Source organism: Scatophagus argus, chromosome 7 (genome assembly GCF_020382885.2).
Source record: "Scatophagus argus isolate fScaArg1 chromosome 7, fScaArg1.pri, whole genome shotgun sequence".
Lineage (NCBI taxonomy): Eukaryota > Metazoa > Chordata > Actinopteri > Scatophagidae > Scatophagus > Scatophagus argus.
In genome coordinates this window covers 4,054,176-4,078,911 of record NC_058499.1, presented here as the reverse complement: position 1 = coordinate 4,078,911, position 24,736 = coordinate 4,054,176, and the positions used below count along the sequence as shown (strand labels likewise).

General features: G+C 43.5%; 1 protein-coding gene across 3 annotated transcripts in view; it reads left to right on the top strand.

Moving 5' to 3' along the window:
* LOC124061963 (pleckstrin homology domain-containing family A member 7-like) overlaps positions 1 to 24,736 on the top strand; it is a 119,333-nt gene that overhangs the window by 84,641 nt on the left and 9,956 nt on the right. Inside the window, exons 9-23 of one of the 3 annotated variants that reach the window (XM_046394334.1) lie at positions 7,556 to 7,737; positions 10,484 to 11,038; positions 11,511 to 12,066; positions 13,079 to 13,162; positions 15,343 to 15,396; positions 17,498 to 17,563; positions 19,357 to 19,437; positions 20,113 to 20,262; positions 20,537 to 20,638; positions 21,035 to 21,146; positions 21,307 to 21,437; positions 21,552 to 21,746; positions 21,945 to 22,041; positions 22,697 to 22,779; positions 23,249 to 23,512. In XM_046394334.1, the coding sequence (XP_046250290.1) occupies positions 7,556 to 7,737; positions 10,484 to 11,038; positions 11,511 to 12,066; positions 13,079 to 13,162; positions 15,343 to 15,396; positions 17,498 to 17,563; positions 19,357 to 19,437; positions 20,113 to 20,262; positions 20,537 to 20,638; positions 21,035 to 21,146; positions 21,307 to 21,437; positions 21,552 to 21,746; positions 21,945 to 22,041; positions 22,697 to 22,779; positions 23,249 to 23,512 (2,712 nt within the window). Of the gene's footprint in view, positions 1 to 7,555; positions 7,738 to 10,483; positions 11,039 to 11,510; positions 12,067 to 13,078; positions 13,163 to 15,342; positions 15,397 to 17,497; positions 17,564 to 19,356; positions 19,438 to 20,112; positions 20,263 to 20,536; positions 20,639 to 21,034; positions 21,147 to 21,306; positions 21,438 to 21,551; positions 21,747 to 21,944; positions 22,042 to 22,696; positions 22,780 to 23,245; positions 23,513 to 24,736 lie in introns of all 3 variants that reach the window. The other 2 variants (XM_046394332.1, XM_046394333.1) reach the window with 2 other exon arrangements.

Here is a 24,736-nt window from a genome sequence, read left to right as displayed (position 1 = left end):
TGCAGGGTTCCTCTAAGTGGGGGCGACCAAAGAAGACAGTAACACGGGCAGTGAGATTAGGACCTATTTGTATCTCGTTTCCTCTGCGGTCAGTGTCCAGCACTCACACTTCTGACAAAGGACCCCAGCTGTAAACTCACCATGGGAACTCTAGAGTGCAAACTAAATTAAAGCTCTGACCCAAGGAGAGTGTAGATGGTGCCAAGTCCTTTGCCGATACATTGGAGCGGGAGAATCAAATAAAGCAGCTGGTGAGATAGAGGAGGTGATTAGACCTGTCCCCTTTGTTCAGAAGGGAGATTCAGGCTCATGTTCCTCCAGACACAATGTTGTGGTTCACAGAAGACAAGAACATAGCGCCATAGGAGGAGGGTTGTCAAGAAGCATATGAGAGGAAAACCTTGAAATATCTAGTGCACAGTATGGCTGTTCCCCGTTGAGGTCTGTGGCAGAGGCAACCCTGCAGCTTCTGTTTGGCTCTCAGAAGGGGGCATGTAACTTGTAATGGGAAAGGAAGCAGACAAAAGCTCTTGCTGTATGTGGAGGTGGCAAAAGGAGAGAAGAAGAAGGTCAGGAGCAGATGGGCAGGGATTTGACCGCCACTACTGACCGACCAAGAGGAGGATGTCAGGGTTGATGGTCAAAATGAAAGTCGTCTGCGTCCTCAGCTGTTTGAGCATTTGTTACTTCATTATTGGTAACTGGACAGAGAAGCTGTATTCTTCAATAACAGAGGACATTATAAGGTTTGGTTATTGTTAAACCAGGTTTGTGGGCTGTGTAGCTTCTCCTCCTCGATTGAAAGAGAGAAATCATGTTCTTTTACATGAGCAACCGTAAAAATAATATGGTGTACAAGAATCCTGATACTAATGTGTGGCAAACAGTTACTTCCATAGTATTTGTGTTTAAATTTGATTGTCACACAAGAAAAGAAGAAAATATATACATTTTTAAAGCCAGTAAATAGATTTTTATAAAAGTTACAGAACTCATTCTGTGTTAAATATTTTGAGCAAAATGCAATTCTGAGATATCTTCAGCCTGGAAATTAAGAGGAAAAATGAGAAAATAAATAAATTAATAAATAAAAAATATCACATTTGCAGAGCTCAATTTGATATTCTAAACTAATCAAGATGAAGAGTATCAGGAAGCTGCTCAGGAACTGGTGAATGATTAGTATAAGGTTTGTTCATTTATCTTCTCTTTTTTTATTTAGTTTCAGTTTTTTTTTTTAAGCTCAGCAGCTAAAAATCTTGTTTTTGCTGACCTCCACTGGTGTGACTTCTCACCTCGCTGCAGTGGTGTAGAAGTGACATCACTGGTGACACCTGTAACAACACCCAGCTGTACCCTCATGTGATGCAGCCTGAGGTAAAACAGGTATGAAGACATTTGACCGACATACTCTTGAATGTCTGGACCAAAACCAGCGTTTCTGCCACATTGCTGGAGTGCTGCAGTGAACCCCGCCAATCTGGTTTCCAAAGCAGGTTAAAACAGGTTAAAATAATGTGATACACACAGGTGGGCAACCCCATGCCAGCAGGACCGATTAGCCTCCTGAGCAATTCTCATTTGGTGGGTATTATATGATAGTGTTTGAGTGTGTGAATGCTGCACCTGTTGGCTGACAAATCAACCTGTACACATCATGACCCCCACAAATTGAACCTTCAAGCTTCAGCAACCCCCACCCTCCAACCCCCCCGCCTCTTTTCACCCTTTTCACCGAATCCTCTTCCCTCTCTTGTTCCAATTGGTTGGCTGCCCGAGTGGGACTTCCCTCCCTCCCTGTGAGTGTGTCGAGTCGTCCAATGACAGTCCTCCCATAAATAGGTACTTTACCCTCTCATGTGCTCTCACTTTGCCAGATGTAAACGTTATATATCCCTGTTGTCTCCCGTCGGTGTGGTTTTCCGGGTCCAAACATGACAGAATATACAGCAGCCGTGTATATTCCTCTGTTGGTTGCATGTCTTGAGAATAACATGTCCCTGTGGCTGACATGGTTGTGTTGTTTTTATTATTTCTTTTCAGTGTCTTATTTAATTCTCCCTCTTGTCTTTTTTTCTTCTCCTTCTCTCTCTCTCTCTCCCCCTCACCCTCAGTGTAATTCTTTGTATTTGGCTTATCTGGTGTGGGGCTTATCGTTCATCTATGTGCTGCTCTATCTGTATCCTCCATCTGTCACATCTACTGTACCAGCATGCAGTTTTCTGATGGCGAGGAGAAAGACCTCACTTTATTTGGAACTCACATCACCTCACGCTACTGTTACAGGAATGAAGAGCTGGAAGAAATGATAATTAAAAACTGTAGGAGATCTTTCACTATAGATGCAGTTCTGTGCAGAAAACCCACGGTCACTTAAGAGGTGAGGTGTTTTTTTCCAAGGGAGCTGCTGTTTCAGGGAACTTTGCAGTAGAGAAACTTGTTACTGGTATATTCAAACAGGATGTTTTTTTTTAGAAAAAGAGATTAGAAATTTTGAATGTTTCTGTGAAGACAGACATGATTTAAAAATTAAAAGCCCACATTTCCTTTTGGATTCGATTTCTGCAGTTGCATATTTTGGAGAATGTACCTTATCAGAAAGCTTTGTGGTGCTCTGGCTGCTGAGGCTTATCTTCATGAGCACAATGTCTCTTTAAATAGCGCCCGGACAAAGAGTGTGTGTGTGTATGTGTTTGTCTGGAGCTGTCCACAGGAAAAGAGCCGACACTATTGTGAGCCTTTATGAATGCGAGGACTGAGTGATATTCTTCAGTGTGTAGAAAAAGAGAGGCTGAACGAAAAGAAACACAGAAAATGGGCGGAAGTGATTTGAGTTGGAAAGGAAAAAAAAAACAAAACACAGGAAGATAATAGGTGGAGAGGAAGGAAGCCATGAGCCATGAAGGATAGTCAGGGTGAAATGAGAGAATGGAAAACAAACGGGGCAGAGGGACTTTTTGTATTTTTCCGTAAAGTGTCATTAAACAAAGCAGTGGAAAAAACAAATAATCAGGGGCACCCTTAACGCTACCACCAGCTCCCACACAAAAGAGGCTTCGCTGTGAACGGATTCAGCGTGTAGGTGTGTCGGTCACGCACTCAGAGCTGAATGACCCACTCAGCATTCCTGCTAAAGAGAGGCAGGGTCTCTCACGTTATTTTAGACTACTGGTGGTGTGTGTTGGATATTGTCGCTATTATGTGTGTGTTTGTGTGAGTGTGTGTTCTGGTGTAACTAAAACAGGTGGGAAATCAAGGCTGGTGGAGTGAGATTGAAATCAACAGGGCTTTTGAACATGTATTACGGTCTGGTGGAGGTCAGATGGGTGTGTACTTGTGAAACTGTCTGTGACATGAAGTCATTTTTGACCAGGCTTCGCTTCAAAACACCATTGGACTAAAATTTAGCCTTAGAGTTAGTTTTAGACTCAGGTTAAGCTTTCTGTGATTCAAGTGAGCGTTTGAATTCAGTTTGCGCGTCACATCAGAGCACAAACGTGTGTGTCTCTGTACTCTGCGTGTGTGTTCGTTGCACATGCATGCCAATATCTCTGCACGTGCCCAAACATCTGACTAGCAGCACAGTCCTCTGTCTCTCATCAAGAAGCCTGCCCCCTTCGCAGCTATAAGAGGCCGTCTGTCACAGTGCTGATGATGAGTGAGCAGGCGTGTTTTGACAGCTGCTTCCTGAGAACGCTGTAATTCCTTTTGTCAAGATTTTTAGGGTGTTTCTGGATACATCTGCTGGTCGTTTTTAATATCAGCGGTTGCTAGCTTGTTTCCTTGTCTGTTTCCTGTCCTCTGTTGTGCATGAACACAACTCCACGTTCCAGACAGTGACGGGCTGACAGAGTCCTGTGTATAGTCCACATGTGCTGTTTGCCTCTCGGTAGCCTTGTGGTCAAAGACCAAACGTTACTCCAAGTGATTTAGCTGATCAAAAGGCCTTGAAGGAGACAGAGTCATGATAATAAGTCGCTTCTGTCGACCAAGTGCAAAGACAGCAGATGCACACAACGGACAAAAAGGGAAAAACACTGGACATGCAGGAAGAATACATGCATGTGTGTAGTGTCAGTGTTCTCCAAACATAACTGAAATTTCTCTGTTCTCTGGCTTCTGTTAAATACTTTGGGCGGCTTCATCACCTGTAGATCACATACTTGTTTTCTTTGTGTGCTGTGTGGATCCTGTTCATTCAGTGTGGGGAGGAGGAGGAGATCCGGCTGCTTGGTCCACGATGGGTACGGCACAGCGAGTTGGCGGACATTTGGCAGTTGCCTTATCCTGATTCACTTGATCTCGACTCGTCCACTTCATGCAGCCAGACTCATGAAAAAGAAATCGAAATGTCAAGCTGTGCTGATAAAATATGATTTCAGATTCTCTGTTGATTTTCCTATTTCTGGCTTAAAATGTTTTCAGGAGCTCGTTTTAGTGTGCCGTTTGGCCGTTTATGATTTTAGACGGATATTTGACGTGTTTTTAAGCCTGTTGTTTGTAAGGTAAGCCAGTACAGATCTGATACCTGTTAATCAAGTTTTATAGTATGATTAGAGCTTTCAGAGTAGTTACAGTGTACTGTTGGTAGCATTACAGTACATGTAGTAATAAGTGGAATCAGCTGCTGTAATGTTTGGCTCAAATGCAAACCTGCATCGCCCTGGATCATGGTTAAAACCTCACACCAAGTTCATTAGGATCCTGGTTTCTGCTCAGTCAGTACACCTCATGTGGAATTAATTTACACCCGGCATGTCAGGAAAAAGAAAATTAGCACCACGCAAGGCTGAAAACCAGGGACCACTTTGTGGATTGGGTGGAGCCATTAAAAGACACTAAATATAGCATTTTTATCCTCAATCACCACAATGGAATAACCTTAAACAATAAAGACATCTCTGAGGACACGATCAGCTTCTGCTGACCTCCTGCTCACTGCCCATCCACCTGAGCATCACCAAAGAGCCAGAGTACAAAGCACTGTCTGAACGAATCAAGAGAGTGGTGCAATCAATCCCAGATCTTAAAATATATGCCAAGATTAAGGTCAAGTAGGTACTTAAGCTTTGTCAGTGAAGAAATGATATTTTAAGCAGTCACTGAAATGAGCTCGTTTCAGCAGCCGGACGGCAGTGCTCTCAGAGGCGGAGGGACGTCTTAAGCTGTTGGGAACCTTGGAGAGATGTTGGCACGGGAGAATTTATGTACGATTGCGTACATGTCTGCATCTGTGCAGAGACAGAACAGCACAGTGACAGCCTTTGTATTATTCACAGATTTATTTAATTTGTACATTGATCTACGCAAGTGGTTATGGTGTTTTGTGTGTCTCTGACTGTCACCGCTCTGCAGGCGAGAAGCCGACTTGCTGAGGAATCAAGAAAAAAATTATCACTGTATAAACCAGATAAAGAAATCGGAGTGAAATTCTCGAGTCACAGCCTCAGTGGAAGTCAGTACTCAACACACACTTATTATCCTGCTTCCATTATTCAGTGAATGAATTAGGGTTGGGAAGATTTAGTGTTTAATTGCTTTTCATTTGCATGCATCTGTTGTTGAGTGGCTTCTCTCGTTTGTCTCCCGGTACCAAACACTGAAACACTGAAGGAAGGAAGGAAGGAAAGGGAAAAGTAGGGCATTTATAGAGCTGTGCTCAATGGAGTGCAAGTCCCTTTAAAAAGGCTTCAAATGACCCCACTTTGACAGCAAGGACATCTTTATCAAGGGTGCAAAACACTTAAAATACCATTAATTAAATTAATTAATTAAATTAATTAACAGCTAATTGTCATGTACTTTTGAACCTTGAATTTCTTGGCCAGTTCTGGTGTTCAGTGGTGCTCAAACAGCCAGTCAGCAAATTATGATATCAGCAACATCATGCTGAAATATCTTCAGCACAGCTTAAAGCAAGTTCAGTAGCAGGAACATTTTCTGACCAGGCTGTATGAATTATCAAACAGTGAACATTTTTGCTGCGAGCCTCTCAAGGTTTCTCTCTGGACATGCATAGTACAACAAACTTTGAGGCAGAAATCCATAGTGGGAGAAGCAGAGATACCAACTTCTCAACTGATGGGGACCTCAGGAGACCATGCAGATGCAGTGCAGCCAGAAACATGTTGATTTTTGAGAGAGAAACAGCTCTCATTTTCCTTCAGCTGGGAGAGACTCTCCTTCTTTACTGCAGTTACTGTGCTATTGCCAGTATTACTGCTCCTCGAACAGAATAACCTTTTGAACATAACTACTTGTGCAGAGAACAGCACTGTGGGAAATGAAGAAAATTATTGTTGAGAGAAGGAAGGCATTAAAAATAATCAGAGGAAACTGCATTAATTGATGTTTTAGCCACTTTGAGGGCAGAGGAGGGCAGCCGTGAACATGATGGGGTATAGTTAAGATGTTAGCAACTCAAATGAATAAGAAGCTGTTTATTTACACTGGGAGCAACATTAACATCCACTGGAAGATGAAAAAGGCGAGCGAGGGGGGCAATCGGGCACAGCATAGACACACCCGTGGCCTGCCCACCCCAACAAGCCTCCACCCTAACAAGCCTCCACCCTGAGCTGAAAGACATTAAAGCGATCTTTAGCTGCTGCAAAGGCGGGTTTGTTTGTGTTGCAAAGCACCGAACATCGATCGGCTTAAAATAGAGAAACTGATCAAACTGTATAATTGTTATGAAGTATGCAGCTAAACAAAAGGGGATAAGACTAAGAACTACAGTTTATATTTTTACATCTCTTGCTTTAATGAGTCTGCGTCTCACCTGCGGTTTCATTTCTTCTGATATTCTCCACAGTGCATCTTGAATAAATCTTTCCCAACGATGAAATGGAGCAGATGTGCTCTTGACTGTCACACTCCGACAACAGGGTATTAAATCACCTGACTAATAGTCTTTTTTACTGCGCATACAAAGAAATATCCATCTTAAGTTTGAATATGCCTGTCATGAGCTCAGCGCTTAAATCACAGAGTACAATTACCTTGTCAGGGTGTGGAATCTAATCAGACTTGCACTTCGTACTGCCTCTTTGCGGAGCTACTTTTCCCTGCCAGACCACTGCAGTTGATGAAACCGCCTTATTTTTGAAGATAAACTGTTGAAAAAATATAGCAAGCATATGTGGAAAGGTCTTGCAACATTTGTTAGCTGTTATTCGCCCTTTTATATGTTCTTAGTAGGTTTCTAGGAAGTATTAAAAGGAAAAAACAGGTTTGTGAGGAGACTTTTGGGTTCTTTTGTTTGACACTCACATTTTCTATCCTCCATCATGCTGAAGAATCTTTCCTCTCATTGGTCAAAAGTTGTGGCTTTGTTGGTCGTAACTGGCTGGCATTTTTTGTCTCTGTGTGGTTTCCTTCATTGGCTCTCTCTGTATTGGTCAGTGCTTGATGTTGTTTCTCTCGTTGGACAGCATGATACCTCCCTGTCTCTTTGACCAAAGCTGAAGCTCGTGTGACATGTCGTCTCTCAGCTGATTTCTCTGTGTGTCTGTCTGACCATGACACTTACCTTGAGTCTTCTCTCTTCCTTTAGGCTAGCCACACTGGTATGCGCTCATACATTTACAAGCAGAGCTCTGTGATTGGCTCGCAGGCGGAGCACACTGGGATGCGGACGTATTACTTCAGTGCTGACACCCATGAGGACATGAACACCTGGCTGAAGGCAATGAACCAGGCCACGCTGATGCAGAACCACACCGACACATTGATCAGGTGGGGATGCACACGCACACACACCTGATTGAGAAAACTGATCACACGGCCTACAAACATTCGTTGTCCTAAATCAAGCAGCTGTAGAATACCAGCAGGATAGTGAAGAGGTTCACATTCAGTCACTTAACCTATTTTACTTGCTGAAAAGTTCCACATCACTGCTTTTTCTTTTTCTACTGACAAACACTGATTTTCTCCACTTTATGCTGTGAGCTCCCCCTTGTGTTTGGTGCCAGTATTGGATTCCAATGTAAATTTTGTCATCTTTTGTATTTTTCACTGAGACGTAAATTAATGTTGCACCCATAACTGGGACAACACTTTGAATCTTCTGTACACAGCAGGCCTGACTGAAAACAAACACAGACACAAACTTAGATATAATCAATCAGTCGAATATGCACTATACAGACAAGGATATTGCGATGGGGCTGTTTTTTAGGGTTTGGGCTCGGCCCCTGACTTCCAGTGAAGGGAAATCTTAATGCTTCAGCACACCAAGACATTTTGGACAATGCTATGCTTCCAACTTTGTGGCAACAGTTTGTTGAAGGCCCTTTTCTATTCCAGCATGACTGTGCCCCAGTGCACAAAGCAAAGCTCATCCAACCATAAAGACATTGTTGGATGAGTTTGGTGTGGAAGAACTTGACTGGCCCACACAGAGTCCTGACCTCAACCCCATCCAACACCTTTGGGATGAACTGGAACGGAGATTGTGAGCCAGGCCTTTTGGTCCAACATCAGTGTGTGACCTCACAAATGCTCTACTGCATGAATGGGCACAAATTCCCACAGAAACACTCCAACATGTTTTGGAAAGCCTTCACAGAAGAGTGGAAGCTGTTAGAGCTGCAAAGCTGTCTGTGTGTTTAGAATGCGAAGACATTAAAGTTCCTGTTGGTGTGATGGACAGGTGTCCCAGTTCCTTTTTCTGTATAGTGCAGACTGCACAGTCACCTAACACATAAATACTTACTGCCTTAAGATGTTCCTGCAGTCCATCTTTGGTGCAAGCATCACAGTATTTGTTCATGTTCTTCACAGTCATAGCTGTAGTTATGTTTTTTAGAAAGTGTTGACATCTGTTTGTTATACTGTAAATCGGTGATTCCTGGTAAAACGTCCCACTGTGCTGTTTATAGCTGTAACAGATCTGTCAATCCTGAAGCTATAGCACAGGAACGTAGTGTATTTTGTTTACGTGTTTGCCCGCTTTCAGAGAGTGCACTCTGATGTTGTGAAATCCTGTTTTTGAACCAGCAGCCGCTTACTCCATGTATTATTCATGTGTTGACGTGGGGAGGTGGCACAGATCAAATACGTCCCATCGTTCACTGGCAGCCTCAGACGCCTGCAGCTCGTACTCCTTCCTTTTTTTTTTCTTCTTTTTGTTGGTTTTGGAAGGGGAAATCCCACAAGACTACATTAGTTGTGCAGAATGAATGAATGAACGAGAGAAACCTCTTTTTCACCCCTTGTTGTAGCATTTTCTTGTTTGAAGAACATATGAACATAGTATTACAATTTGCTGGCATGTTGCAGTTTAGGCTCTTAGGCTAATAGATACGCCTGTTTTGCCACATTTAACTCTATATTAAACATATTAAGACACCAGGGCCTCTGGCAGTGAGCGTGCAGACACCTGAGGCTGTTCAAACAAATTAATTTAAAAGTAAACTTTGATGTGCAATTCACTGAATTTCAGAGACCCCAAATATTTCTGTGGCTTCCCATCACAGGGGAAATCATTGAAGAGTTTAATATCTAGTTGTGATTACAAAGCTTGTCATCTGCCCTGCTTGGAAATGGACTTTGTGTATTTAGCCCTGTCTGTAAAGTTGGGCCTGAGACTAAAAGTGTCTCTTTTCTGTGACAGTCACCCAGTTCAGATTCAGTTCAGCACAACAGGACACAGACAGGATGTCCACGGGACATCAGGGAAGTTATGAAATGGAGTAGAATTGGTGCATATTGAGTAAAAGCCACTGAAATCCTTTCAGAGTCAGCTGTCAGGTTAATTGCTACAGTTACATATCATACAGTTCTTTTGTGACGTAGGCTGAGCCAAACATTCAAAGTTGAGTTGAGCACAACACAGCAACATTGACAGTAGCAGTTTTAAAAGATAACCCAGATAGGCTTTTATCCTTGCAACGAAAGTACCCAACATAATCCATCAGTTCGTCGTCAGTTAAATCTTTTTGTATGGAAACCGAATAATAATCAAAACAAATTCAAAGCTGTCAACTTAAATTAACGGTTATAGTCGTAGATGAGAAACGGTCTCTCACTTCATCCATCCAGTTAATCTGTTAGCCCAATACATGTCCATCAAATTGCCAGAAATCAAATTTCAAGTGAGTTGCGGTGTGAAAATCAAACATAATTACAGCTGCAAATTACAAATTAAAAGGACTCCAGATAATCTTTCAGTTCAGGTCTTAAAGGTGTACTGTGTAGGATGCTGTGTTTGAGATGTTTGGGTGTCATTTCCATCTTGTCAGTTGCTGATGGTTTGGGTTGTTTGCTTGTCAACCTGAAGCATCGGAATTTGACAATGTGGGAATGAGGTCTTTTCCTTTTGTCTTGTTATTCCAACTTTGAATGATGTGTCTACAAGCAACAGCAGAAAAATCCTGCAGAGTGTGCCGTAAAGTTTTAGGGGAAAACAGATCTTTGCAAATTAAAATGAATGTAGCTCATACATCCTGGCTTTTCATGTAATTTCTCTGCCCCGCAGACCCTCTGACAAGTTAGAGAAGCTCAGCATGTTGCAGCAGAATACTGTCCCGCAGACAAACCATGTAAACCACCACAAGACCAAGACCCCAGATACTGAGACCACAAGACCCATCGTCCACGAGGTTCTCCTGGAGCCCATACACCGTGATGCAGACGAACGCTGCAGCTTCCACAAAGAATCTCCTGTCGCCGCCATTTTGGAGCACCCCATAGCCAGTACAGGCCTGGAAATGGACACGCACACGTCCCTCCCCTCCAACCCTGCACCCTGTGCCCTCCCACAGTCAGACCACGTGTCGGCCTCAGCACCTGTGTCCAGGGTTCCATCGCGGGCGCCGTCTCGAGCCGCCTCGACACTGCCCTCCAGCATTTGCACGAGGAATGGCCTCGTTTCCACACCCAGCCCCATCCTGGAGCCCAACGGGATCGCTGCGGGGACATACCAGAGGGCCCCAGCGCTGCCCCCTGCTGACACGCAAAAGCAGGTGCACAGGAGAAGTGCTCTGGAGCAAGTGGAGCAGTGGGTCCAAGTGCACAAGGCTGAGCACAAAGGGTAGGCACAAAAAAAACATTTATAATCTATTACTTCATGGCTTAAAAAGGTACAAATACATTTGCAAAATTGTTTTATATTTGAACTTTGAGTTTTTACCTTGGTGCAGCATACAGAGAGAAGAGAATAGATTATAAGTAGCAAATTATCCTTGTTGTTTAATAAGTTAACATAGGTTGTAATGTGTTCTGTGAAAGTATGGTGTGAAGTTACCTTTCACTTGAAGATTGAACATGAATCTGACTGAATCTATCAGATTAAGCAATCTTTCATGACTGAAGTCAGACTCAAATTGAAAAATATTGAGCTTGTTATCGACCAAATAATTGAAAGTCCATTTATAGCTCAAGAAATATCACCTGTCATGTTTGGCTTTCTTGTTTTCTTATTTAATCGTTAAGTAAAAGTTAAGGGAAGATTAAATTAGTGTTCACTTTATTTAAAAAGCATCCTTTCTGCTCCTGTCCCTCAGCCCCCCATCCAGAGAGAACACCCTCCCTCGTCGGACACCACCAACCCAGCACAAGTTCACGTCCGTGGACGCATACCAGACCCTGCCAAGGACTCCTCGCCAAAGCCCTCCGCTTGCCCGACTTGGCGAGTACAAGTACGCCCAGGACCGCCTCAGCCACTTCCGTCTCACCCCTGAGCAGGGCGGCCCAGGAACCAACACCGTCTGGCAGTTGTACGAGTGGCAGCAGCGACACCAGTTCCGTCACGGCAGCCCCACAGCGCCTCTCTACACCCCGGCCCCGGAGTACCCGTTTGGTCCCCGCCCTCCATCCACCGTGCCTCCCTCCTCCTCAGCAGCTAGGTCCGAAGGGCCACCCCGCTGTGTGTCGGTACCGCCTTCATCTGCTGACATTCCTCCACCAGGACCTCCACCTGGCACCAGCAGGACCCTCTCACCCACACGGAGGCCGCACACACCAGCTGAACGGGTGACAGTCAGGCCGGTGGGCGATAGGTCAGTGGTGGACATCCCCTTCACCGTTTCCCCCCGCAGGACCAAATCTCAGCTGCTCAAGGTAAAATAATGTCTGATATAAGCAGAGTAGCTGTTAACATGCTTGTTGCAAAGGTGTTACTGCTGTTCTCATCGGTGATGCTGTAATGCAGTGTCAGTAACTCACTCAACGGTTCAGTTTTACTCTTCATGCCAATGAGACAAGCTTTCCATGGACACAGTGATTTTGTATTACTTTGGTACCATAAGAGTAGGATGTACAGATATTAAAATATTAGTCATATTAGATCAAATGTCATATGAGTGACAGCAGATTATTTGCTGCTGTCACTGCATGGATTGGTTGAAATTGATTCCATTCTGCCTGTTGTTTGTGCTCTTCCAAAGATTGGATTATTAATGCCTCCCCCCCCGTCATGTGCAAAATATCAAATAGAATAGTTCTTCATCCAGAACAGTGTCAGTCATTCTGACAGTGTGGGGGCTGATGTTGGAACTGTGCTCCACTGAACAAAGTAATTGTTTTAGTGCCTTGGGGTGCAATGGCAGACAAATCCTTAACACGTTCAGTCTGTTAAATTACCTCAACTGCATCAGCGATCAGTCAAAAAGAAACTGTAAACTATATTTAAAATGCATACACATTATTTAATATAAATAATAAATGTGTGTGTGTGTGTGTGTGTGTGTAGTGGCAAAAATTAGCAGCTCCATCAGTATTTGCTTATCACATTTTTGAAATTGAGTGGAAAAATATACAAATATGCAAATTTACACCCACTCTTACCACCCACAATGACAAGCAACTTGATTTCTCCCAGAGTTAATGAAAAATACAATATTTTGTTTTGACGCCATATAAAACATTGTATCCTCTAAAACTAAATTGTAGTCTTTGGTGTTATGAGCAGTCTATAACTGCTCTAACACACATTACCTGTAATGACATTATTTATGTTATTATTACAACTAAATTTCCCCTCTGTGATCAATAAAGTGCTATCTTATCTTATTTGTATTTTCGTAACGCCAAACAGTGTATTTAAAATATGTTGTTTCTGTGCTGTTGTCAGGCTGCTACTATTGAGAGACGGTCAATGCCTCCGTCTGGGTACATCACACACACAGTCAGTGCACCGAGCCTTCATGGCAAAACGGTACGTCTTACATAGAAAAACATATAATGTACTTCAGCGTACTGCAGATATTAGCATTTTGACAAACATTACATTATGCATGTGATGAAAGTGACGTGTATTCGTCTCTCACAGTCTGCTTCCACAGTCCAGCAGTCTGTTTCTTACGATGTGTTCACACCGTCAGGCTCTCAAAAAATCAGCCTCAAGAAGTGTTTTCATTCTTCGCTACAACAACATGTTAGTAGATATTGACCAACTCATGATTAGCCTTCTGTTTGCATGAGCCTGTTGGCTGTAGCAGAAAATTTTTGAGAAGTTTCCTATCATGTCATCAGCCAGCTGCGCAGGGCAAGGTGGCTACAAGTACTGTGAATGCAAGGTTACTTTTTTAAATCAACAGAAGTTTCACTGCAGTTTGGTTTGGTCAGTTTTGATGCCGGTTTTAATGTCCTGTGATGCCTGACAGCCGGAGGAGCTCACCCTGTTCCTCATTCAGCTGCGCCGGCATCGGGCCAAGATGGCCTCTGCACGTCAGCACACGTTAGCCCAGATCCAGCGGCTCAACGGCCTCAAAGAGCCCTACAGCCACAACCACCTCCCCAACAATGCCACCACTAGCACCAGCCCCCTTCTCAGCGCTGCCCCTTCTCCTGTGTCCCACCTCGGACATGTTGGCCTCTCAGTTCCCCTGGGCTGTTTCAACTCCCAGGTGGGGTCCCCCCCCCCGCGGCACGCCTGCCTGCCCACCCCTCATTTTACCATGAGCGGGTAGAGGTTGCCACTGAACATACTGCAGAACTGTATTACACGTAAATCAGATCCACCATTAGTTATTTTACTTTGGTTTATTCCATATCTCATACAATTTGTACAATGAATTTTCAACATTTTCTCATTGGGAACTTTAAATATTTTGGCCATCATTACTGGCTGTTTGCATAGCACTGTTGACCGATTTGTCTGTCGATCAGTCTGCCTGTCCAACACTTTGATTTTGACTTTCATTAAATTTGCTCTATTGATCTTAGTCCTCAGAAGATGAATTCTTGTGATGTTTGACCTCCTGGCATTCTGTCTAGTGCCACTGCCAGGTCATGTTGTCAAGTACAGAAGATATTTCAAATTTCTTTATGCTGTTTGCACATCACCGTGAAATCTGACCCTAATCTCAAATTAGCCATCCATCAAAATTCATACACTGAAACAGCAGTTTTTGCTGCCTAATACCAGATATATCATAAAACCACAACCACCACTAAAAAATTTTGAATTCTGTCTTTGTTGCCCCCCCCCATTGACCCCATCATCACTAACTCCTTCACTCCTTCAGTGGATCTGATCAAGAAACGCTGACGTGAACACACAGAGACCATCGGTTTGATACCGTCATCCTCTGCATCCGCATTGAGACACATTGCTTTGTAGACCTGTAACCCCCCCTGAAAAAACCTAATGCTGAAAAAACCTAAACCTACTTCAGGAAAAATAAAAACTAAGCAGAACACAAAAACAATGGCAGCATCAATCACAAAGTTTCAGTATATCAGTGGCAACTTGTACCCTGCGCCTCCCGTGCTCTAGTGGTGTGACGTCAGACATGGTTTTGACCTGTGAGCGCTGGCCTGGCTGCAGTCAAAGAACCATTCCCCTCTTTTTCCATGTGCTGTTCTTGGCTGATCAGTTTCCATATCGTGCTTCCTGTGATGCTGTCCATAGCATGTTGTGCTGCTAACTTTTCGACGTCCACAAAGCCATCCCATGCTTTGGCTAACTGGCTGGTTGTGGATGTGTTGGTCAGTTTGATCTTCTGATTTGTGAATCTTCAGTTTGTGGCTGTTACTGAGTCTGTTTGTTTTTTTTGCTGTTGTTGAGTGATGTGAGCTGAATTAAAGCTGATTTCAGATCGCCTGCTTCCAGTGGATCTGGTTTGTGCTGGTGTTTTGTTTGTTGCAGTAGGAGCATCTCTGAGAAGATTTGTGAATGACTTTTTACTGTGTGTGTCAGTTGTGATGCATGTTAGCGCACACACCTACAGTAACAGCAATTCACACTTCATACCCGACACACAAATGTCACTACATCCTACTAGATGAGCTGTTAATGAAGCCTCGTTAGATTCAAATGTCTCACGTGGTGATTTAATCAGTTCCCGCTGACTCAAATCAATAATCCACATTCACGTGTTTGTCACCCTCTAGGCTGATGACACCTATATGCAGCTGAAGAAGGACTTGGAGTATCTGGACCTAAAGGTGAGATACGAGAAGGACAGAGCTGGTCCCTAATCCCTAATGATAGTTATTTAACCTTATTTTATGCTTTTGTCCAAGTATTTCTGCTGTGGCTTTTCTGATGTAAACTGTACCTGAAGCTAACACACTTGGTGTTTCCTACTGACAACCACTCCTAACACTCTGGCCCGTGTTGAACTGCTGAACAGAGACATTAGTGTGCACAACAGAGATGTTGTGGCGTCTGTGTGAGACAAAATATCCCCAGCAGATTTTGAAATCTTGTGTCTTGGTTTTAGAAACATCTCACAAAAGCAGCCACCATTTTGTGACTGCAGCTCTGTGTCTCTGTGATTTTGACTCCCAGATCAGAGCTCTAGAGCCCCTGATCCTCGCAGTTCACAGTTTACTACTGCACTGCACTGCTGGGCCTCTCAGGCCTCTAATGAACGTAAGCTGTATGTGTATGTGTGTGTGTGTGTGTATGTGTGTGTGTCTGTCTCCAGTATATGTACAACCCTGAATCCAAAAAAAAGCTGGGATGGTGTGTAAAATGTAAATAGACACAGATTAGTAATTGGCAGGAAAACTGTCTTTGCTGACAGCAGAGAGCAGAAGTGTCCTTTAGCCCATGTAGTAATGTCTTTTATGTCATTATTTACCATGTGTTTCACAAAATGGTAGCCCCCCGCCCCGTTGAGCCACTCGAGGACACCCCTTTCATGCTGTTTCATCTTGTGTTGCTCCTGCCCCAACTTGTTTGAAGCCTGTTACTCGCGTCAAATTCAGAAAAAGCATTTATTAAGTCGATGAGATAAAAATTATATAATATAATATGATGAATATTTCAGCATTATAACTTCCATTCATAACTTCCAGGAGAGTCACAAAGTCAGGAAGGAAGTTGGTGGACGTGAATAAACATAGCATGAATTAAACATTTAAAACATTACGTCGACTGTGAGCGTTTCTGCCCGAGTCACATCAGATAGACTTTTATCTGCTGTGATGGTTGTTTTTAACAGTGAAGACAACACGATCCCATTCAACATCAAACTACTACTGCTTGTTTTCATTGTTCTGGCTCAGAGACCTTTACTGCAGAAGTGACATACTGTACCTTTAAATATATTGTCTTTTTGCCGTTTTCAGTTCGGTACATGTTAAACAGTAACATCACATTCCTTTGTTTCCTTTATGTTCTGCACAGCGTTTCAACTCTTTTGGAGTCGGGGTTGTACTAAACAAAGAGATCTACTGTTGTGTGTAGTGTGTGCATATTTGCTTGTGCATGTTTCTATTGTGTTAGGAATGCATGTATACAGTCTGTGTGTGTGTGTATGTGTGTGTGTGTGTGTGTGTGAGGTTAGAGAGTCTTTGTTCTAGAAAGACCATCCCATTGCTTACAGCACGGCATTCACAGCTTGTCCCCACCCCCGACCTCCACCCCCCACCTCCGTGTGGTGATGTTGACGATGCTGCTGAAACGTGGGCATGGGATGGCTCGGCAGTGCATGTGTTGTGGCTGTGGCCCGGTGGTTGAAAAGCCAGCTGCTTCTACCATCGTCTCTGAAACGCTGCACCTCTTTGACAGTAACACGGGGCTCAACTGTGTCACATCTCTGCTGTTTGTTCTCTTTTCAATAAGGAGCAGATTTACTCCTAAACTAATAACTAACTCGAAAACTAAGTCACGAAAAAGTGCTGGCATCAGTGAAATTTGTTGATTCTCTCGCTGTTAAATTTGCACATGTGCTCTAGTTCAATGTTTTAAGTGTTTCAGGAGGTTGCAGAAGCCTGTCAGTAACCCCAGTAAAACACCAGGTTATGGAGGGGACATCGTGTGCAGAGGTTTCAATTTGTGCAGGGCTTCAAAGTGTTCATAGCCATCTCGTTCCTTATGGCAAGAGCTGATTTTGTGTGTCAAAACTCACTCACATTGTCATGTACATGAGGCGAGGAGAATGTGCTGCAGATAGTCTGTCTCCGCCTCGTAATGCTGTAGCTTGTAGCTGGTCTCTGTGTTCTGTATCTCCTTTGTTTTAGCGCCTCTGTACCATCATGGTTCAGACACTTTATTTTACCGCACAACTAACATCTGGAAATGTTTCTCTCTCTCCAGGTAGCTGGAAGTCAGACGCTGAGGGAGTCAGGGAAACCTGTCAAGGTTGCAGAAAGTGACGTGGATGTAAGTGCAAGCTTAACAGCTTCTTAAGAGGTTGACTGTATTAAGTAAGTCTGATTACGGTACATTTTTCTGTGTAGAAGGTTATATTTTCGGTCCTCTTTTTTGTCTGTTAGTTAACAGGATATTGAAGCACACATAGCATGCGTAACATCGTAAGAAAATTGAGTACAATTTGGTGGAAGGTGAAGAAACTGTTGACCAAAAAAACATTTCCATGTGTTTTTCATGTGAATTCAAAGAATTTAATATTGTGTGGTGCTGAGGGACATCAGTGTTTGTTTCAAATCAGTAAATTCTCTGTCACTGTATGTAGTTTGATGTAGATATTCACATCCAGTGCGTGGGATTTATGGGCATCTACTGGCCTAAATTTAATATAATTATGTTTTCATTAGTGTATAATCATGTGAAATTAAGAATGTCGTGTTGCCTCAGAATAAGCCTTTTATGTCTACAGAGGGGATGGGTCCTGTCCTACAGGGTCCACCACGTTGCACAGACTAGGTGTGTGTGTGTGTGTGTGTGTGTGCGATTGTCTTTATGTGTGGGCCCTGTGATTGCCTGGCGATCAGTTCAGGGTGCACCCGCCTCTCGCCTACAGTCAGCCGGGATAGGCTGCAGCACCCCTGTGACCCTGCGCGGATAAAGCGGGTATAGAAAATGGATGGGATGGATGGACACAAAAACAGAAAGCATCGACGACTAAGTTCTCCCATTACCTCTAGTGCCACTCGATTCTGCGCACTGGACCTTTGGGCAATTCTATAAGTTTGCTATCATTAGAATAACAAGTGTTTGGGATCGCTCCGCCTTCTCTCAGTTATACTCTGGTGTAATAAGGAGAAAAGTGAGGATGACCGAGGCAAAACAAAATATGGATGGGGAAAAAGTATGGATTGAAGCGATACACTATTACTCCTAGCTTCAAGCGTCAAACAGCATGCAGGAGGGATTAACACATAAACGCCATAACTGTCTCTGTTTGCTAATTCACACAGTTCCCTCAAGTTTTTCAAACAGCCTTGTGGCTCTTGTGAAAATATTTCTCAGTATAAGCTTCATGCAGTTTAAACAATTTATGAGAGCGTTGTCTGCGATGAATATTTGATTAGATCCAACAACAACATCACCGTGGAGACAAAAGCAGGTTTAATAATTTATTTGAAGGAATATAAAAACTAGTGTTCAGAGTGAACATTTATATGGATAAGCACTTTTGTTCACTCACAGGCTTATTGTGACACGAATGTTGTGCCGCTGTTCGACCGCAGGGTGATAAAGTGATCCGACCTTTGCCTTGAAGTTTACAGGCTTTAATTGAGGATTAATTAACAAGCCTCAGAGCCTCCCTGACACTGTAATTAAAAGTGTCAGGTAAGTCGCACCCACTTTGTGTAATGGGCTCACTCACAGTAATCACACCCGAATGAGACCGGGGGAGCTACGAGGCTGTGAAAATTAAGTGTTACCAACCTGCATGCTTACAGTCAGACGTTTAAAAAAGCCCATATGTAGACACGCACATAAACACATCACTGTACGTGCTCACACACACGCGCACAGATACACATTCTCATACACAAAGTAATTTATCTCTAGCTGCACAGACAAGGGGAGGTTGCAATTAAAGTAAATGGGCCACTTAATTACTGGAGGTCAACTCTAAGACAAACACACACACACACACACACTTTGGTGAGCACTAGAGAAGCACTTTATTTGTGAGAGTGTACCATGTCCTACAAAACCAAGTCTCTCTTCCTGCCCACTCATCCCTGTGTCTCCCCCTGCAGGTAAAGTTAAGTCGGTTGTGCGAGCAGGACAAGATCCTGAAGGAACTGGAGGCGAGGATCAGTTCCCTGAAGGAGGACAAGGTACTCACTCTGCTAGTTGGGTAGCAGGCAAACCATGTCCGATGAGTCAGCAGGGAAAACTGTTAGATAATTAGAAGAAATATTACAATGACTGCGTCTCATTCAAGGACAAAGTTTACACAGTGGAGTTTGTTAGTAGACGGTGATTCAGCCGTGACAGAAGAGAAACTATCAGTACATATTAGATTTCGCAGGTGGATTTCTCTAACAGCCACAGAGGAAATTCTGTTGAAGGGGTGTTACTGATTTCTCAGACTCTGACTCACAGTTTCTCGGCTGGAAAAGCTGATGTGGCTCTCAGTGTTATCATACCCATCCAGAAACACATCAGAGCTAACGTGAAGGCACTAAAATCAGTTTTTCAAGGGATGCTGAACACGCTAAAAAGTAAAATTACAATCTATAAGATCTACTTTATGGTCAGGAATGAAACCCTGATCACACACTGTCCAGCTCAGTACAGACCAGCTCAGTGTTAGCAAGGAGCAGTTAAATGAAATCTCATGGTGTCTCATGAGCGTCACTGACAGTGGAAACATGCTGCCCTCTGGAGGCATTTTTGAACACTGACAACCTGCTGAATAGTGCACATTTTTTAGAGAAACGTTCTGCAAGGCGAAGCAGGTGTTGGTTGCTTCGGTTGACCTCCTGCTGTGTGACTCCTCACCTCTTCAGGACAAGCTGGAGAGCGTACTGGATCTGTCCCACCAGCAGATGGAGCAGTACCAGGAGCAGCCAGCCCACGCCCAAAAGATCGCCTATCAGCAGAGGCTGCTGCAGGAGGATCTGGTCACCATCAGGGCCCAGATATCACGCGTCTCCACCGTACGTGTGACTGTGACTATTTGTTTTATCAGGAGCATTATGGTAGAAATCTATGACAGTATTTTCAAGCATAAGTGTGCTTAAATAAAAAATAATGTGTTATTTGGAGCTCGTTTATGTCTCTGGGTGTATATGTGTGTGTGTTTGAATGCATACATGTGTTTTTAGACTGCTGTAGTACATGTTTGCCTGCAGTTATGTTGGCGTATGCGCACACATGCTACATATATAACATAATATAACCTAAGATTTTGTGTGACTTTGTGTGGTGCAGGAGATGGCCCTCGCCTGGGACGAGTACAACAGGTTGGAGAGGTCTGTGGAGCAGCTGAGGACGGCACTGCAGGCCCACATGAACCACAGCGCCACCCCACAGGTGAGACATGGTACTGCAACTCTGAGCAGATTCCTCTCCCAAAGGCTGGATCTCATTTTTCAGTTACAACAGCTGCCTTTTCGGACAGGCTGGGTTTTATACGCAGTATCTGTGGCTTCTGGGCCGTCTGTATTTGGTCATTTATTTTGTGTGTAATTTTTTCATATGACTTGAAATCTTGCATGCATTTCCTGCATCTTTTTTCCCGACATCCTCAGTTCTTTGGCCAAAGAAAACTGATAGAACAACACATTAATTCAAAACGATTTACAGGCCAGTTTTGCAGATGATCAAATCTGTGATGTTGAAACCAAGATGAAGAAAACCTGAAGTGAAAGCTGAAAATGACATGAATGAACATGTTAGTCAAATTTGTGTTTGCATCCGTGTCTGTAGCAAGAGAAAAGTGAGATGAAACGTGAGCTGTGGAGGATCGAGGACGTCATGGCTGGACTCAGCGCCAGCAAAGCCAACTACCAGATTACCATCGACTCTGTCCAGAATCCAGGTTGGTAAAGCACTTAAATCTGTGTTTGTGTCTGTTTTTCTACTCTTCTCGTTGTAAATGTACTCAGACATGTCCAGTGCTCCTGTTAATTCATTTGAAACATGCTTGCATTTAAAAGCTAAACTTTTTAATTTCTCTGTGTGTTCACGCACGCCATCAGAGAGGAAATTAGTGCCTTCGGTGTCAGATCCGGCAGTGCCTTCTCAGAGCACAGAGGTCCAACCTCCTCCTCGCAGCTCCAACCCCAACATCCTCTCCCACACTTTGTCTCACAGCACTGTGCCAAAGTGGGTGAGTGTCACATTGCTGCTTCACAAACCCTCACCAAAAAAGGGTCATCAGTAATACAACAGAACTTACGGTACTTCTAAAATACTAAATCCCATCTGCCTGGTCGCTGTCCAGGCAGAGGACACGGCCCCACCCAGGCCACCACTGCCTCGCCTCTACGACTACGAGGAGACGCCTCCTGTAGTGCCGCCTCTCCCCAGAGAGGCCTCGGTCATCCGCCACACATCGGTGCGTGGCCTGAAACGCCAATCAGATGAGAGGAAGAGGGACAGGGAGAGCGGGCAGTATGTTGTCAATGGAGACTGTAAGGTTAGCTGTCATTTAGTAAGAAAGCCCATCATCCTACTACACTAAAATCACTGAAATTTCATGCCAACAAAGAATGGGGTTTAAGTGATTTTAAAGTGTAATGTCAACTCTCGACATTTCATTCTTCATATTGCGATTTTAGCCAAAAAGAACCAATAGCCAATCTGCTTCTTTCTGTCCTACCACGTCTGCTTTCAGACTGACTTGCGGTCATACCTGAGCGAACCGGAGCTGCCAGGAATAAGCCACCACAGCGCCGGCTCTGATGTTGACTACCAGTATTTCCACAGCAAAGGTATTTGACCCGTAAAGTCTGCCTTTTATGGCTCATGATTTCCCAGCATAGAATCCATACATATATACATACATGTATATATTTCAGAGAGGTACAGTACAGCAAATTGTGTTTATTTCTAAAAGCAAGCTGGGTTTTACTGTAAAGGAAAAAAAATGCTTTGCAGGCTTTAATTAAATTAATTAAAACTTTGAATATGCATTGATAAGTGTATTTGTGCTCAAGAAGACATATTTTCATTAGAAATCCAATCTCTTCAGGCTAGAGGATTCATCGGTTAGAACATGAAAAATGTAATTCATAACTTGCTAATAAATTATCCCTCAGTAATAGAATTTATTGTCGCCCTGAAGATGAGCCTAATGTTTCAAAGAGATGGAGAGTTCGTAAGATTCTTCTAAATTTCAAGGCGTTCTTTAAATTAAAAATTAAAGAACCTAATTTTGTAAATATTTTTAATGTATGATAATTCATTTTATATTTCCAGTGTGACACATTGCGTAACTGCAAGAAAGTTTTCCAAGTTTTCTTTCACCTGAAGTATTTGTACTGTATTCGTTTACTGTTTATGAGACGTTTATTTTTGCACTTTTTGCACATTAAAAAAAGAAACTAAAACACACTGTTGGCTGTGGTTATCATCTGTGTCTGTTAGGCTCGTCCTCTCGACAGAACCAGTCCACCTCTATCTCGTCCTACGTCACCCTGAGGAGGGGCCCCGGGAGTTCGGAGGCCAGGGTGAGTGAAGATGTCATGGGTGGAGGTCTCTGCTGAAACATTTGATTAGATGGAGGAGGTTTGTGTAGGGCTGCGTTTGTTATACAGTTCAGAAATACTTTTATAATACAGCCAATATAATTATCAGGTGCAGGCAGCATTAGATTTGCAGGTTGTAGACTTTCTGTGAGTAATAGAATAAGATAAAGTATTTGTATTTTTTCTATACCGTATATACGTGTTTACTGAACATTTCCATTTTATGCAACTTCACACTTTTACTACTTCTCAGAATTCTTTTGTGTTCACTGAACAAAATCGCCTCCTAATGGTGATCTTGAATGTAAATAATTCAGATAAAATGAAGGATTAGATGTTCCTTTATGGGCTGAGAAATTTGTCTTTCTTCTTCTTGTCTCTCTCTCTTTCCATCCTGTCCTTGGTCCAATTCTCTGTCCTCTGTATTTTTCCACCTTCCGTCCCTCAGCAGGAGAGACCTAAGAGTGCCTTCGAGCGTCTGTCATCTCCTACCGAAGCCCTGCAGCTCCCGAGCGGTCAGTCCCGTGGGCGAATGACAGCGGAGGAGCAGCTGGAGCGGATGAAGCGCCACCAGAAGGCGCTGGTTCGCGAGCGCAAGAGGAACCTCAGCCAGGGTGAACGCTCCTTCACGGGCCTCTCCACCTCCACTGCCACCACCCAGCGCTCCTCCTCCTCCTCCAGGCTGCCCTCCAACACCTCCGACCCTCCGCCCTCCGTACGTTACCCCCCGCGCAGCAGCAGCAGAAACAGGGAGCCCCACCTTCACCACAGCTGCTGCTACGCAGCCCTCCAGCCCCCAGCCTCATAATAACCTAGCGGGAATGCTAACACGCTAGCACTCTCTGCCTCACGTAACCAGTGGTTGTAGATGTTAGCTGTAAGCACTAACAAACTAAGGGGCAGGACTGACTCTGGCTGGCTAGCCTGCTTGGTTAATGCTTTACGAACAATGGGAGACAAAATGAGCACAGGGATTGTTGGGAATGCTTGGCTAGTTTCACACTGGGACTGTCGCTCCCTGTTAATTTTATTTTTTTAAAGGTTCGGGGGTCACTTTAACCCCTTGTTACCACTGCCCCCTGGTGGGACCTCACTGACACAATTCTGAATGTAAATCCACTGAGAAAAGAAGGGATTGGAAGGAATCACTCTGCCTTCCTTTGTCTCTTTTCATCACCAGAAAGTAGAGAGAAGAGCCCATTTATGTACATCACATACTGTGTACTTGTACACTTTTATTTATTTACTGAGGGATATTTTCAGTATACAGTTGTACAGTTATATTTTGTAGAGATTTGGTATATAGAGCATATAGAGGGAATGTTGGAAAAAAGAAAAAAAAAAAGTATTCAGGTTGATGAAATGAAGAAAGAGACAATGCTAGTGGCAAAAATCATGATCACACCTCACTTCTTTCTTTCCTTCAAATGAAATCCAAGTGCCTTGTTTTGCTGACGATTTTTCGCCCTCGTCCCAAATTTGATTCCTTGATCAATCATGGTAGCTTCGAGCATGCGCCTCCACCCCAGAATTTGCAGAGACGATGAAAGAGTTAGCTTTACGTTTGCTTTTCTTTGTGACGGGGGAATTGAGTCAGGGTGTTGAGATGTGGCGGGGACACTGCTGGTTTTAACCCCTAAAGGAATACTTTGACATTTGACATTCAGACTGAATCTAGATTATTTGGTGTCCTTTGGTTTCAGTAAAGAATGCTAATAATGCTAACATGTATTGGGGGAAAAAAAAGTAATACAGTAAAGCTTAAAATGTCAAAGTCTTCCATTGAGATAACATAATAACCACCAGTTTGATGTTATGATTCCAGACTAACACACACTTGTAACCAGACTGCTGTGAGAGCTGCCTGTAATCAGACTACATTTCCCAGAAATCCTTGAAATCAGATTTCCCTATAACATTGAGCAATAGTCTGTAACCC